General features: G+C 38.9%; 1 protein-coding gene across 23 annotated transcripts in view; it reads left to right on the forward strand.

The window, feature by feature from the left end:
• The window catches only part of Dmd (dystrophin), a 2,094,227-nt gene extending 2,088,919 nt beyond the window's left edge, over positions 1-5,308 (forward strand). For all 23 annotated transcript variants that reach the window (XM_078034984.1, XM_078034996.1, XM_078034982.1 and 20 more), the window contains one exon: positions 2,714-5,308. In XM_078034984.1, the coding sequence (XP_077891110.1) occupies positions 2,714-2,811 (98 nt within the window). In that variant the 3' untranslated portion in view covers positions 2,812-5,308. The remainder of the gene's footprint in view (positions 1-2,713) is intronic.
• The last annotated feature ends 7,522 nt before the right edge of the window (positions 5,309-12,830 follow it).

Below are 12,830 nucleotides of genomic sequence, written 5' to 3' on the forward strand. Positions count from 1 at the left end.
TATAAATGCAGTAATTAAAGGGATAACAGATATGGTGAGGTGACTCTAAAAACTCTTTGTTTTTATAATATAAGGATGGCCACTTGTGGCCATCCTTATATTATATTTTTAACATTTAACAGTCTAAACAGGTGAAAAACCATCTAACATTTTTGTGGGAATATATGTTTTGTATTAAGAATAATGAACCTGTTTTCCCTGGCAAAGTTTTCAATAGCAGATACCCCTAGAATTTATGCCTCTTAAGAAACTCAAGAATTTTCCTTCCAGGTGGTAACTGAACACATTTTAAAGAATAGAAGCACCACTTGGCTATATAATTTACAGATGCATTTACTTATTTTAATATTTTTTGAACTTTAGTCCACATCCCTTAGCACATGTTCTAAAAAGGCACTTTTATTATCCATAGCGAGCAAGAAAAACCAAGTTCTTTCCTTTTTTTATTTATGTTTTACAATACATTTTCTAGCTATTAGGTGAAGTATCCTATAGTTAGATGTGGGACATAAGAAATAGTTTGAATTATATTCAGATATCATGTTGTTAGGATCTGAGATTTTTTTTCACTGGCTTTGTTAATAGCTGTGAAGATTGCTAGTAATTCAAAATTTGCAGTTCATCCTTTTCAATTATGCATGAATGATTGTGCAGATTTCCCAGGATTGCTGTGCACTCAAAAATAGATACAGGGCCAGGGATTGTGGTACATGCCTGTTAATCCCAGCTACTCTGGAGGCTGAGGCAGGAGAACCCCAAGTTGGAGGCCAGCCAGGACAACTCAGTAAGACCCTGTCTCAAAATAAAATAAAAGTGGCAGGGGGATATAGCTCAGTTCTAGAGAAACACTGGGTTCAATCCCCAGTACCAAAACAAAACCGAGAAGCCCTCCTGGCTGGTGGCATCATTATCTATTTGTACTCTGAGCAGGAAGGAGCAACAAAGGATCCACTGCATCTTGCTGTGGTTTTTATAATATAAAGAAGTCAAAGACTGGGTGGTGGGGGTGCGTTGTGGCTCAGCGGTAGAGCACTCGCCTAGCACATGTAAAGCCTGGGTTAGATCCTTAGCACCACATAAAAAAAAATAAAGGTATTGTGTCCAACTACAACTAAAAAATAAATATTTTAAAAAGAATAAGAAGTCAAAAGACAATTTCAGTTCTTCATAGAGGACTGCCAAACTGTTGACCACTTTTTTGAACAGTACATAGGCTTTGTTAAAAATTTTTATATTTGCAGTCTCAGCCAAAATCCAAAGTGATTTTTAAAAAGAATGTAATTAGCTCTCGCCAAAACTTTTTGCACTAATAAAGCTCAAAGAGATTTACAAACTTGGTCACTGTAACACAAATGCTTGAATCACATTAAACTTTTAATAAGTCCTAAATTGATCTGGTGCCATTGTGGCATTTTAAGTGCCTGCCCGTGAATCCTCTTTTGATCCCCTCGTATTAAAAAAAAAAAAAAAAAAAAAAGACATGTCTCTGGGAATAAATATTAGGACAGAATACCTGCTTTAGACTATCTTTAATTTTTATTGGGATTTTAACAATTATTCTGGGAATCTGTAAAGTTGATCCATGGCAAGGTAGTCATAGCCTAGGAAAGCTTTTCCATTCCAAAGGCAGTACTTTGAGCAGTATGATTTACCAGTGTCTAAGAATTAAAATTAGCCCCATAAAAATATGGGACATAAATGAAAAGGAAAGCCATAAAGTGTGAATGTCTCAGAACATCATAGTCTAGATCTAAATTTTGCTACAAAGCATCCAGGAACATGCTGTTCTTATGTTCCATTCTGGGGCATTAATGCTAGGTCATGCCACATTATTATTAAAAGGTTATTCTGATAGTTAACCCTCATTTAGGAGGATATCAAAGATGGATACACAGGTACCCAAATCCATGCATACATGTGGGTCATATTATTATATTTTTCTGGTGCTAGAGATTGAACCCAGGGCCTTATGCGTGCTAGAATGTGGGTCATATTATAATTAGGCTCTAGAGTGATTTGGGATAAGAGGCAATTTTTACTCTGAAGTTTCCTAATTCAAATGTTGATAGTATACACAAAGGTCAATTCAAGAGTTTATTTTTCAACCCAAGTAAAAGCAGAGAGGAATCAGCCACCTCTGCAATACTACCTCTACCCTTCACAGCCTGACATAGCCTGGAAATGAAGATTTCATATGGTGGTGATGGTGGCCGTGATGTTAATGGTGATGGTATTGTGGTTATGGTGATGATGATCATGATGGTGGTGATGGTACTCATGAGGGTGGTGACAGTTATGGTAGGGGTGGTTTGATCATAAAAAATAGTACAAGTAGATATAAATACAGTAAGGTGGAAAAAGTGTTACCTCATCATGAAATGATTCCTGTTACAATAGGAATCTTGTGTTTATCCACAGAATCTTTTTGCTATATGATAGTTCCATTGGGAAGATGAATGCAGTGCTCAATATTTTTCATGTAAATGACACCAGTAGCCTGCTCCAGTATTAAGCAAGCTGATACTAACAATGTGTGATGCTTCATTAACAAGGCTTTGCTTCTTTCTGGAAACTGGGGGAAATTAAACCCTGTTGTGTTCACCTTCAGTGCAGCTTCTGTGTTGTCTTCACCCAGAAGTGGGTAATGATTTCCCAAATAGCAAGAAAATCAAGATGATGATACCTACACCCTTTGTTTCTCTTTGTTTTCCAGGACACAATGTAGGAAGCCTTTTCCACATGGCAGATGATTTGGGAAGAGCGATGGAGTCCTTAGTTTCAGTCATGACAGATGAAGAAGGAGCAGAATAAATGTTTTACAACTCCTGATTCCCGCATGGTTTTTATAATATTCATACAACAAAGAGGATTAGACAGTAAGAGTTTACAAGAAATAAAATCTATATTTTTGTGAAGGGTAGTGGTACTATACTGTAGATTTCAGTAGTTTCTAAGTCTGTTATTGTTTTGTTAACAATGGCAGGTTTTACACGTCTATGCAATTGTACAAAAAAGTTATAAGAAAACTACATGTAAAATCTTGATAGCTAAATAACTTGCCATTTCTTTATATGGAACGCATTTTGGGTTGTTTAAAAATTTATAACAGTTATAAAGAAAGATTGTAAACTAAAGTGTGCTTTATAAAAAAAAGTTGTTTATAAAAACCCCTAAAAACAAACATATACGCGCGCACACACACACACACACACACACACACACACACACACACACAAAAGACACACACGAACTGAGGCAGCGCATTGTTTTGCATTGTTTTAGTGTAATATTCATATGAGGTTCATGGCTTTTTTTCTTTCCTTGCATATTAAAGATAGGACTTCTTCTAACACCACCAAATGACTACTTCACATTGCTCCTTTGAGTATCGTTGACTGAGTGGGTCTGGCTGTGGGCTTTCATTTTATACATCTATATGTCTATAAGTATATAAATACTATAGGTATATAGAGAAAGGGAAAGAATTTCTATAGACCTTTTAAATTTCTTCTTCAAATGTTCCTGCCACTTTCTAATGGGAAAAAAAAAAAAACTGCTTCTAGTCATCTGGACTTACCTGCTTGGTCTTGAATGAATTTTCTCTGGAGCCTGAAGCTAGGAGGAAACTACCACACTAAAACATTGTCCAGGACTCCAGATGTTTCTCATTTTAAACTTTCCACTGACTAGAGTATTGAATTTTTTTAAAAAAGGAACATGTGAAGGAATCCATAAGACTTACTATATCACAGTAATATTTTGGTTGATATGTTTGGCTTCCTGTTGCTGGCTAAGCCACCATTTAGATTTAATGATGCTTCTGTGGAAATTAGGAGCATCAGAAGGCATTTTAACTCCCAGGCACTAGGAGGACAGTGGCGGGGCTATAGGGCTATGGATTCCCAGCCCATCCCTGTGAGGGAGCAGGCCACTCTTAGAGGACTGGATGAAGATTCATAACCATCCATACACACATATCTATAATCACAAATGAATTTTTCTGCCCTCTTCTCACAGAGAAGTGAGTGGTTTGTTATTGTTGTTTTGTCGATTTTCTTCCCATCATGATGAATTTTTGAATGCTGCAAGAAATTAGTTTAAAATAACCCTTGGGAAAATGTGTAAGATAGTAGCCCCATCACGTTGTGACAGTGGTAAATATCCATCCAGAAGCCCATGAACTCTGTTTCCCTCCTTCACATTTCTCTACAAGAAGTTCCACAAAGGTTTGCAAGTGGGAAGGCAAATCAATTCATCTGTTCCAAAAGCAAATCCTTCTCCAAACCCTTTACGGTGAATTAGGCAGGATAAATATATAAGCAAACAAATTCTTCAAAGTGAGGAGAAACAATGAAGAGGAAAAGCTAAGGACTGGTAGGAAAAAGCTTTACTCTTTCATGCCATTTTATTACTATTTAATTTTTAAAAATGCATTAATTCAATAGAAATCATTGTGTGTCCTATTACTTTGCAAATCTGTTACCTCTGACATCAAGTGTAATTAACTTTTGGAGTGTGGGTTTTGTCCATTGTTTTATTAATGATAATTAACATCACACACAGCTTCTCATGCTATTTCTACCTCACTTTGGTTTTGGGGTGTTCCTGGTAATTGTGCACACCTGATTTCACAGCTTCGCCACGTGTGTATCGTGTGGCCATTACTCTCGATTTTCTTTCTCCTTTATAATTTCCAAAGCTCTAAGGAGAGCTCTAAGTTACTTGGAGATTTGGTTTTAGTCTTGCATTTTTTCCTTTCTCTGACGCTGGACTTTTTCTTTACCCGAGGTTTGTTTTAACCAACATTTAAAACAAGGGGTTACTTTACATCCTACTAAGAAGTTTTAGGTTTCACTCTAAAATCAGAGGTAGAGTGCATAATTTTGTTTTAATCTTTTGATTTTGTTTTATCTTTTAGATATTAGTTCTGGAGTGAGTCTGTCAAAATATTTGAATAAAAACTGAGAGCTTTATTGCTGAGTTTAAAGCATAATTTGGACATTATTTTGTGTTCTTTATAACCACTGAGTGTTAAACTGTAAATCATAATCAGTGTAACTGAAGCATAAGCATCACATGGCATGTTATGTCATTGTTTTCAGGTACTGGGTTCTTACTTGAGTATCATAATAATATTGTGTTTAAACACCAACACTGTAACATTTACTAATTATTTTTTTAAACTTCAGTTTTACTGCATTTTCACAACATATCAGACTTCACCAAATATATGCCTTACTATTGTATTATATTACTGCTTTACTGTGTATCTCAATAAAGCACGCAGTTACGTTACAAAAAGTGTCAATCAGACTGATGCTTTGTTTCTACTTTTAGTTATTTCTGTTATTTATTTCATTTATTGGGGCGGGGATGAAGTCTCTCTGTGTCACGCAGATGGGCCTCAAACTTCCGGACTCAAGTGATCTTCCTGTCTCAGCCTCCCAAACAGCTGGGACTACAAGCACACATTTGTGTGAATGAAAAATGAAAATTGAGAAAGGTAAATAGTGAAAAGCCTCCCAACCATCACAGGGTGGTCCCACATTATCTTCACTGCCTTTTGAGTAAACAGTTATTTCTGATATATTCTTACAAAGTGTCTATTAGTATATAAGCAACTATAAATATATATTCCTACCTTTTTAAAACTTAAGTCTTTTCATGTCAATATATAAAAAATTTTCATTTTTGATAGCTTTATAATATTCCAGTATATGAAAGTTATTTAAGTGGTTCATTTTGGTAGAATATATGAGTTATTTTTCATCGTTGGCTATGTACATTTCTTATTTCATCATTTTTCTTATACACAATTATATCCATGAAACCCATTCCTAGAAGTGAGGTTGCAGGATCAAAGAGGGTGTTTTTGTCAGCTTTTTCGCTGCTATGACCAAAAATACCTGACAAGAACAATTAGAGAAGAAAAAGTTTATTTGGGGGCTCATAGTTTCAGAGGTCTCAGTCCATAGAAGACTGGCTCCATTCCAGGGAACTCAAGGTGAGGCCAAATATCATGGTAGTGTAACAGTGTAACAAACCTCATGCTTTGAATATAGCCCTTGCTGCTCTGCCATTGAGGCTAATTTCCTTTCCTCTTCTCCCTCTCCCCTTTCCTAACCTGGGAGCAGGGAACATGATTACCTTCTTCCCCTCCTGGTTGTTTGAGCACACATGCACCACAGGAAGCAAGCAATTCAGACTGGTGGAGGTGGGTGGATATCTCCGAAATTAACAAGTGAGTCACAATCACTCTACAAGGACCACACGTGGTAAGGAGTCTTTAAAAGCCCCCTTTTATAGATAGAGAGAATCAATTAGCCTCTGGGACTGGAGACCTTACGTTCCTCCTTTGCTAGCAAGCAATATTTCCTTTTTCAGAAACAAGAACTGAGCTTTTGGTAACAGGGAGAGAGTATGGTAGAGGAAAGTGGCTCAGGGCATGGCACCAAGAAGCCGAAAGAGAGCCCTCCTCTTCAGGCACAAAATATATACCCCAATGACCCACCTCTTCTAGCTACACCCAACCCATATTCAGTTACCACTCAGTTAATCCCCACCACAGGATTAATTCACTGATTAGGTTAAGGATCTCATAAACTAATTATTCACCTCTAAACCATCGTGCATTGTCTCACACATGAGCTTTTGGGGGACACCTAATATAAACCATAACAGAGGATAAGCATTTATAGGCTGGGAGATACATTTTGTGGAGGGGTAGTCATAGTGATCACTTTTTTTGTTTTTAGTAATAAGTATATGGATTAAACCAATTTGCAATTTACACTTTGCCATTCTAGAGAATTTCCTACCACTTCTACCATAGCTAATAGGCCCAGACCTCAGGGGATGTGTGAGCAGTTGGAGAGGCACCTAAAATTATGACCTTCGAACCTGTTCTGGGGAGGATTCCCCAACAGTAGTCATAACAACCACACAGGAGATCCCTTTCCTCCTCCCTGCCCTGCTCTGCTGCCTGCTCTACCTGTGAAAGAGGCAGCCATCTTAGGTCCTCTAGGGGGAGGTTATCTTTGTCTCCCAACAGTCGTGGTAGAGGCTCCCCCAATAGAGATCAGATGCTTGTGGACCAAAGGAATAATTCTATTGATTTTGGACATAATAGGAGATGATCAAACTCAAGGATGGTGATAGTGTGGGCACCTCTGATAGAAATCATTTGCTCATTTGGAGGGAGGGGGTGATGATGTCCACGTGCATAAGTACTGCATTGAAATTGTGTCTCGAATTCCACATCTACCACAAATAATTGTCAGGCTATTTAAATAAATAAACCATGTATCCCTTCCACCATTATACAAACCTGCCTTGTTGAAACATCCAGACTGGCTGTTTTGGTGACAATTAACTAGATAACTGAGGAATCTTCAGCATTTCAGTGTCTGAAACAACTGTGTGTGGCTGACTCTGAGGAGGGCATTTGGCTTTTCATTCCATACTTGGCACATGTTGGAGGGGACCGAATTAATAAAGTTAAAAATTAAAACGAAGCAAGCTGGCGCAGATTGTGCACCAGCAAGCAGAATGTGTGTTTGGGGGAAAGCACCAAGACTAATGGATGTGTTCTGTGGAGCTGCTATGGGATTTCCCTGAATTTGTAATGTTCTAATGGTGGAATGAATACAAAGGCAGGCACTGGCACACATGCAAAGACTGCCTTCAAATTAAGTGTAGGAAGGACATGAATCAAATTCTTTCCCACAGTAGTAAAGCCACTGGAGCAGGAACCACAAACACATTCCTCATTGCCCCTTGGACTTCAGGGTTCTGCTCCCTCATGGATTATTTGACAACATGAGAGTGGCAACCTGCCAGATGTTCCATGATAAACAATACCTATTGTGTGAAAATGCAGAGATGTTTGAGAAGCTTTTGTACCCAGAAAAGACTACAGTAACTTGAAGCTTAAATTTTTATATGTGTATGTGTGTGTGTGTGTGTGTGCGTGCATGTGTGTGTTACACGTATTCCAGATAAATTCTTAGCTCTTCTTGTGACTTTTGTATTTGGAAATAATTGATACTGAAGAAAAATTGCAAGACTAGAAATCTCCATATACTCTTTACCTAAAGGAACCAATTGCTTACATTTCCCCCTTTTCCTTATTGTTGTTTTGATGGACAGATAGATTTGGCTTTTTCCTGAACCATCTTCAGCTTCAGTTGTAGATATCATGCACCTTTACACTTAAATAGTTCACATAGGAAATTCTCTGGAATGAAACACTACGATTATTAAAATACAGAAGCTAAGCAGTATAGAAAACTCCACTGCACATTTTCAAATGTTAATTCTTCCAATATGTTTTATTGTCATATGCTTTTTCCTGGTCTAAGGTGTAATTCATGATTTCATGACATTTAGTTTTCCCAAATGCCCACCCACCCTCTTGTGTGTGTGGTTCTGAAGATTGAACTCAGGGGTACTCTACCTCTGGGGTATATCCACAGCCCCATTTTTAAATTTTATTTTGAGGCAGAGTCTCATTAAATTACTGAGGCTGGCCTCAAACTTTTGATCCTACCTCAGCCTCCCAAGTCCCTGGGATTGCAAATATGCACTCAGTAGCCTATTTGTTTGATCTGCTTGTATCTGGAACAATTTCTCTGTGTTAAAATACATTGACATTTTTTTTAACAGTACAGGCCAGTTACTTCATCAGATTTGCTTCAATTTGGGTTTGTCTGATTGTCCTCAGGGTTAGATTCAGGGTCCAAATTTGGGGCAGGCATACTACACTGGTGTATCATTACCCATCATGCCAGGAGCCACATAATGATAGTCTGCCCCCTTTTTTTGGGGGGGGGTGCCATTAACTTTCATCTAAGGTGGTATCTCTCAGGTTTCTCCACTTGATATATTTAATACACATTTTAAAACCTTGAAATCTAGGTTTTAAAATGTGTTTTTTTTGTTTTTTTTTTTTGGTGCTGGGGATGGAACCCAGGTCCTGGTACATACTAAACTAGCACTCAACCATTAAGCTGCATCCCCAACCTAAACCTAGTTTTTCTTAAACCTTAAGGTTCAACTTAAAATCTTGTTTTTCCATGTATGAATATAGACAATTTATATGAAAGAAGTCTCAGTGAACAGACTTATCCAAATTGAGCAGTCTGGATCCTCTTGTTCTAAGCTGCATTTATACATTTAATTGCTTTATTCTCAAGCCTGTCTAATGTCTGACAGGAAAGGCTTTCAATGCCAACAACAAAATCTCCCTAGTACCTAACTCACAAAAAGCAAAACAAATTGAACTTATATCATGAATCTCAAATTCTCCAAAACATTCCAATATATTATACTGTATGAACTGAGTCCAGTTTTCTTATACCATTTACTTTGAAATCACATGTAAAATGACACATTTTAAATTAGAACTTGTGTGATCTCTCTAATTTGCTAATATGCCAATTTGCCACAAACATTTTAAGTCTTTAAACAAACACGGATTACTCAGAAATTCAACTCAAATGTATTAAAATCATAAATTAGAGCTGGGGTTGTAGCTCAGGGGTAGAGCATTTGCTTGCCTGGCATGCACAAGGCCCTGGGTTCCATCCCCAGCATGATGAAAAATAAAATAAAAATAAGACCATGGATTAGGTTTATTCCAACATCTCTTGATTTCATTCTAAAATTTCCTAAGCTTTCAAGATAGGACTTCTCAATGGTGTACTTCTAATGTGTCCCAGGACTACTGAAGTCCATATCTCATAGTCTTGGGAGTGGCCAGATGAGGCCTGTTACCCTCAGCTTTTTGGCAACTAACAAAGGATATCCTAAAATCACTAATCAATTTCTCTATGTGTCATGACATAAAAACATTTGGACAACAATGAAATAAGTGAATAATTTTAGCATTATAAAGGTTGAGGTTGCTGGTATAATGATTCCTAATCACACTAAAATTAAACATCAGGCATACTGATGATTTTTATCAACCAGAAATTTGTGACTGAGATGTGTAACTCTTCTTATGCCATAGGAGGGCAAACAGTTGATCCTTGACCCCAAGGGTATTTACCACTTAACTACAACCCCAGCCTTTTTAAAATTTTTTAGTTGTAGAAGGACACAATATTTTTATTTTATTTTTATGTGGTGCTGAGGATTGAGCCCAGTGCCTTATGCATGCTAGGTAAGCGCTCTACCACAAACCCTAGCCCTTTTTATTTTATTTTTATAATTTTGATACAGGGTCTTGCTAAGTTGTTTAGGGCCTCACTAAGTTGCCCAGGTTGGTCTTAAACTTGCCATCCTCCTGCCTCAGCCTCCCAAGTCACTGGGATTATGGGTGTGTGCCACTGTGCCCAATCATTTGATCCCTTTTTAAAGTGAATATGACAGTGGAAGGACTCTAAGCCTTTACTCTCCAGATATGATTAATATCACACCTCATGTTCCTGGGTTCACTTTGCCCTTTCCCCTGTGTGGGGAGCTGCAAATCCTTATACTAGGGCTCCCATAAGCCTTAGCTTTCCCTGCCTCATTCACCTTGTATGCCTGCTGTTTTGACATTGTTATTAATAGCACCCCTTCCTTCTCAAATACACTCTTGTGAGTAGGTACCTCATAACTCTTTCAGTCACAGTATTTCTCAATAGATTGTTATTAGTATTTGGGCTGGGAAAATTCTTATTATGCATAACCATCCCTCACTCTGTAGTTCTCCCAGTCATCCTGATGACAAAACAGCCTCAGCACATTTCCAAATGCCTCCTAGGGAAGCAGTAGAAAATTACTCATTCTCTTTACCACTTGAATACAGGCTGTATTCTTTTAACAGTTTCCCTATCTGGCAGGCTCCAGCTTTTAGTGATATTTTAATGGCATTAGTTCTTGAATATTTTTCCTATTTTGTCCAGCCCTCTAGTCTTTTCTCTGAAAGCATTTAGTGAAGCTACCCTAGCTGAATATGTTGGCCATCTGATAAAAGCCAGCAAATAAAGAGACGAGTTTTCCCAGGATGGTGAAAGAAGCTATCACCATTGGCTTGCATTCATTTCCACATAACATCTAGCCTCTTGGTGCATTTTCAGCTTTTAGAAGCTTCTATTGGATACTGAAGCACACTGGCCACACCCCCTCTTGTCTTCAGGGCATCCAAACTTCAGCTGTGAGGAATCTGGTCTGCTGATGGCTCACAGCTGTTAGCTTCTCTGGACATTGCCTTCAGCCACAGGGACGTTTCGTGCCTAAGGTAATAATACCTCTTGCCTCTCACAGGGAGGAACTTGGGCCAATGACTGGCTGATGTTCAGAAACAAAAACTCAGTCCCCTAGCCTCAATTTGGGGCAATTCTGTAGGGCCATACCTGTCCTGACACATGACTAAACCAGTCAGGGTCACTCCAGGTGAACTGGGCTGGCACTAAATAATCACAAAGACAGAGAAATACGTTTTTCTTTGGGTTCTGTGATGGTGTCTCTGACCCAGTTCCCACAAAGGAGGCAAGGCAGGCAAGAAAGAGAAAGAGCACACCTAGAACCTGGTTTTATTGGGGAGAAGCCACTCAAAGGAGGCAAGGGGTAGGATTACAAAGGAACAGGTGAGTGTAACTCAACCCCATTGGGCGACACCCACTCCTGGAGCCACACCTCATTATCGGAGCAGAGATAAAGCCCAAGTTATTGCAGGGGATGCAGTAATTGTTCAGTATCTCTTGCTCAGGACTTAAGGGTGTGTATTTCCAGAGCAGCTTCCGACACATACCAGTTTCAGAGCACCCTACAGGATCCACTGAGGTTCTTGGTTGCAGTCACAACATAGTTGACCTTCTCTCCCCCGTTTGCCTTCCCCATTTGCTTTGGGTGTGTATCTGTCTTGAGAAGTCCACAGGCAATCACCTGTAGTTAAGTATTGCTTTCACGTTGAGTACTCCATCTCAGAGGCTGCTGGCCAGGAGCCCAGCTAAAACCTGACGTTGGCTTTCATTGGGAAATAGAGTTGTGAAACAAGGAGAACTTAAACCATTCTCCTATTCTCTACATTCTGCTACCCACTTCAGCCAGATTGTCATTTTATCTGCTGCTCGCCACCAGACTAGCCTTCTTTGCTGCATGTTTAGTCATCCAGAGTTCATGGGATTTGGGCACATTCCATGCAGCAGCATTCCTCCTTTCCTACATATTGAACCCAATCACCTTCCTTCTCCAAGGGTTACACACTCATCTCGTGCTTGCATCCATCAAAATGCTTATATGTGATGTGTACATATGTGTGTGTATTATTTATTTTTTAACAAGTTCATCCCCGACCTCTTAACATTGGTGTGCACCAAGATTCTGTCTTTGGATCTTTTTTCATTTATGTATGAACTTCTGCTGTGGTTTGGACAAATGTCCTCTAAAAGCACATATGTGGCTGGGCAGTAGCTTGGGAGGCTGAAGCACGAACATTGCAAGTTCAAAGTCAGCCTCAGCAATTTAGCAAGACCCTAAGCAACTTAGTGAGACTCTGTCTCTAAATAAAATATAAAAAATGGCTAGGGATGTAGCTCATTGGTTTGGTACCCCTGGGTTCAATCCCTGATACCAAAAACAATAACAAAGATTAAAAGCACACATGTGAAAGGCTTTATCCCCAGCCCACGATGTTATAGGAAGGTAGTGGAACCTTTAAGAGGTGGGGCCTAGCTGGAGGAAGTTATTAAGAGGTGGGGCCTAGCTGGAGGAAGTTATGTCAGAGGAAGTCACTTCATTTGCAACCCTAGCCCCTTCCACTCTCAGATTCCCAGCCTGGAGGCAAGCAGCTTTGCTCTGTCAAGCATTCTGGCAATGGTGATGTACTGCCTCATCCCAGA

Source organism: Ictidomys tridecemlineatus, chromosome X (genome assembly GCF_052094955.1).
Source record: "Ictidomys tridecemlineatus isolate mIctTri1 chromosome X, mIctTri1.hap1, whole genome shotgun sequence".
Lineage (NCBI taxonomy): Eukaryota > Metazoa > Chordata > Mammalia > Rodentia > Sciuridae > Ictidomys > Ictidomys tridecemlineatus.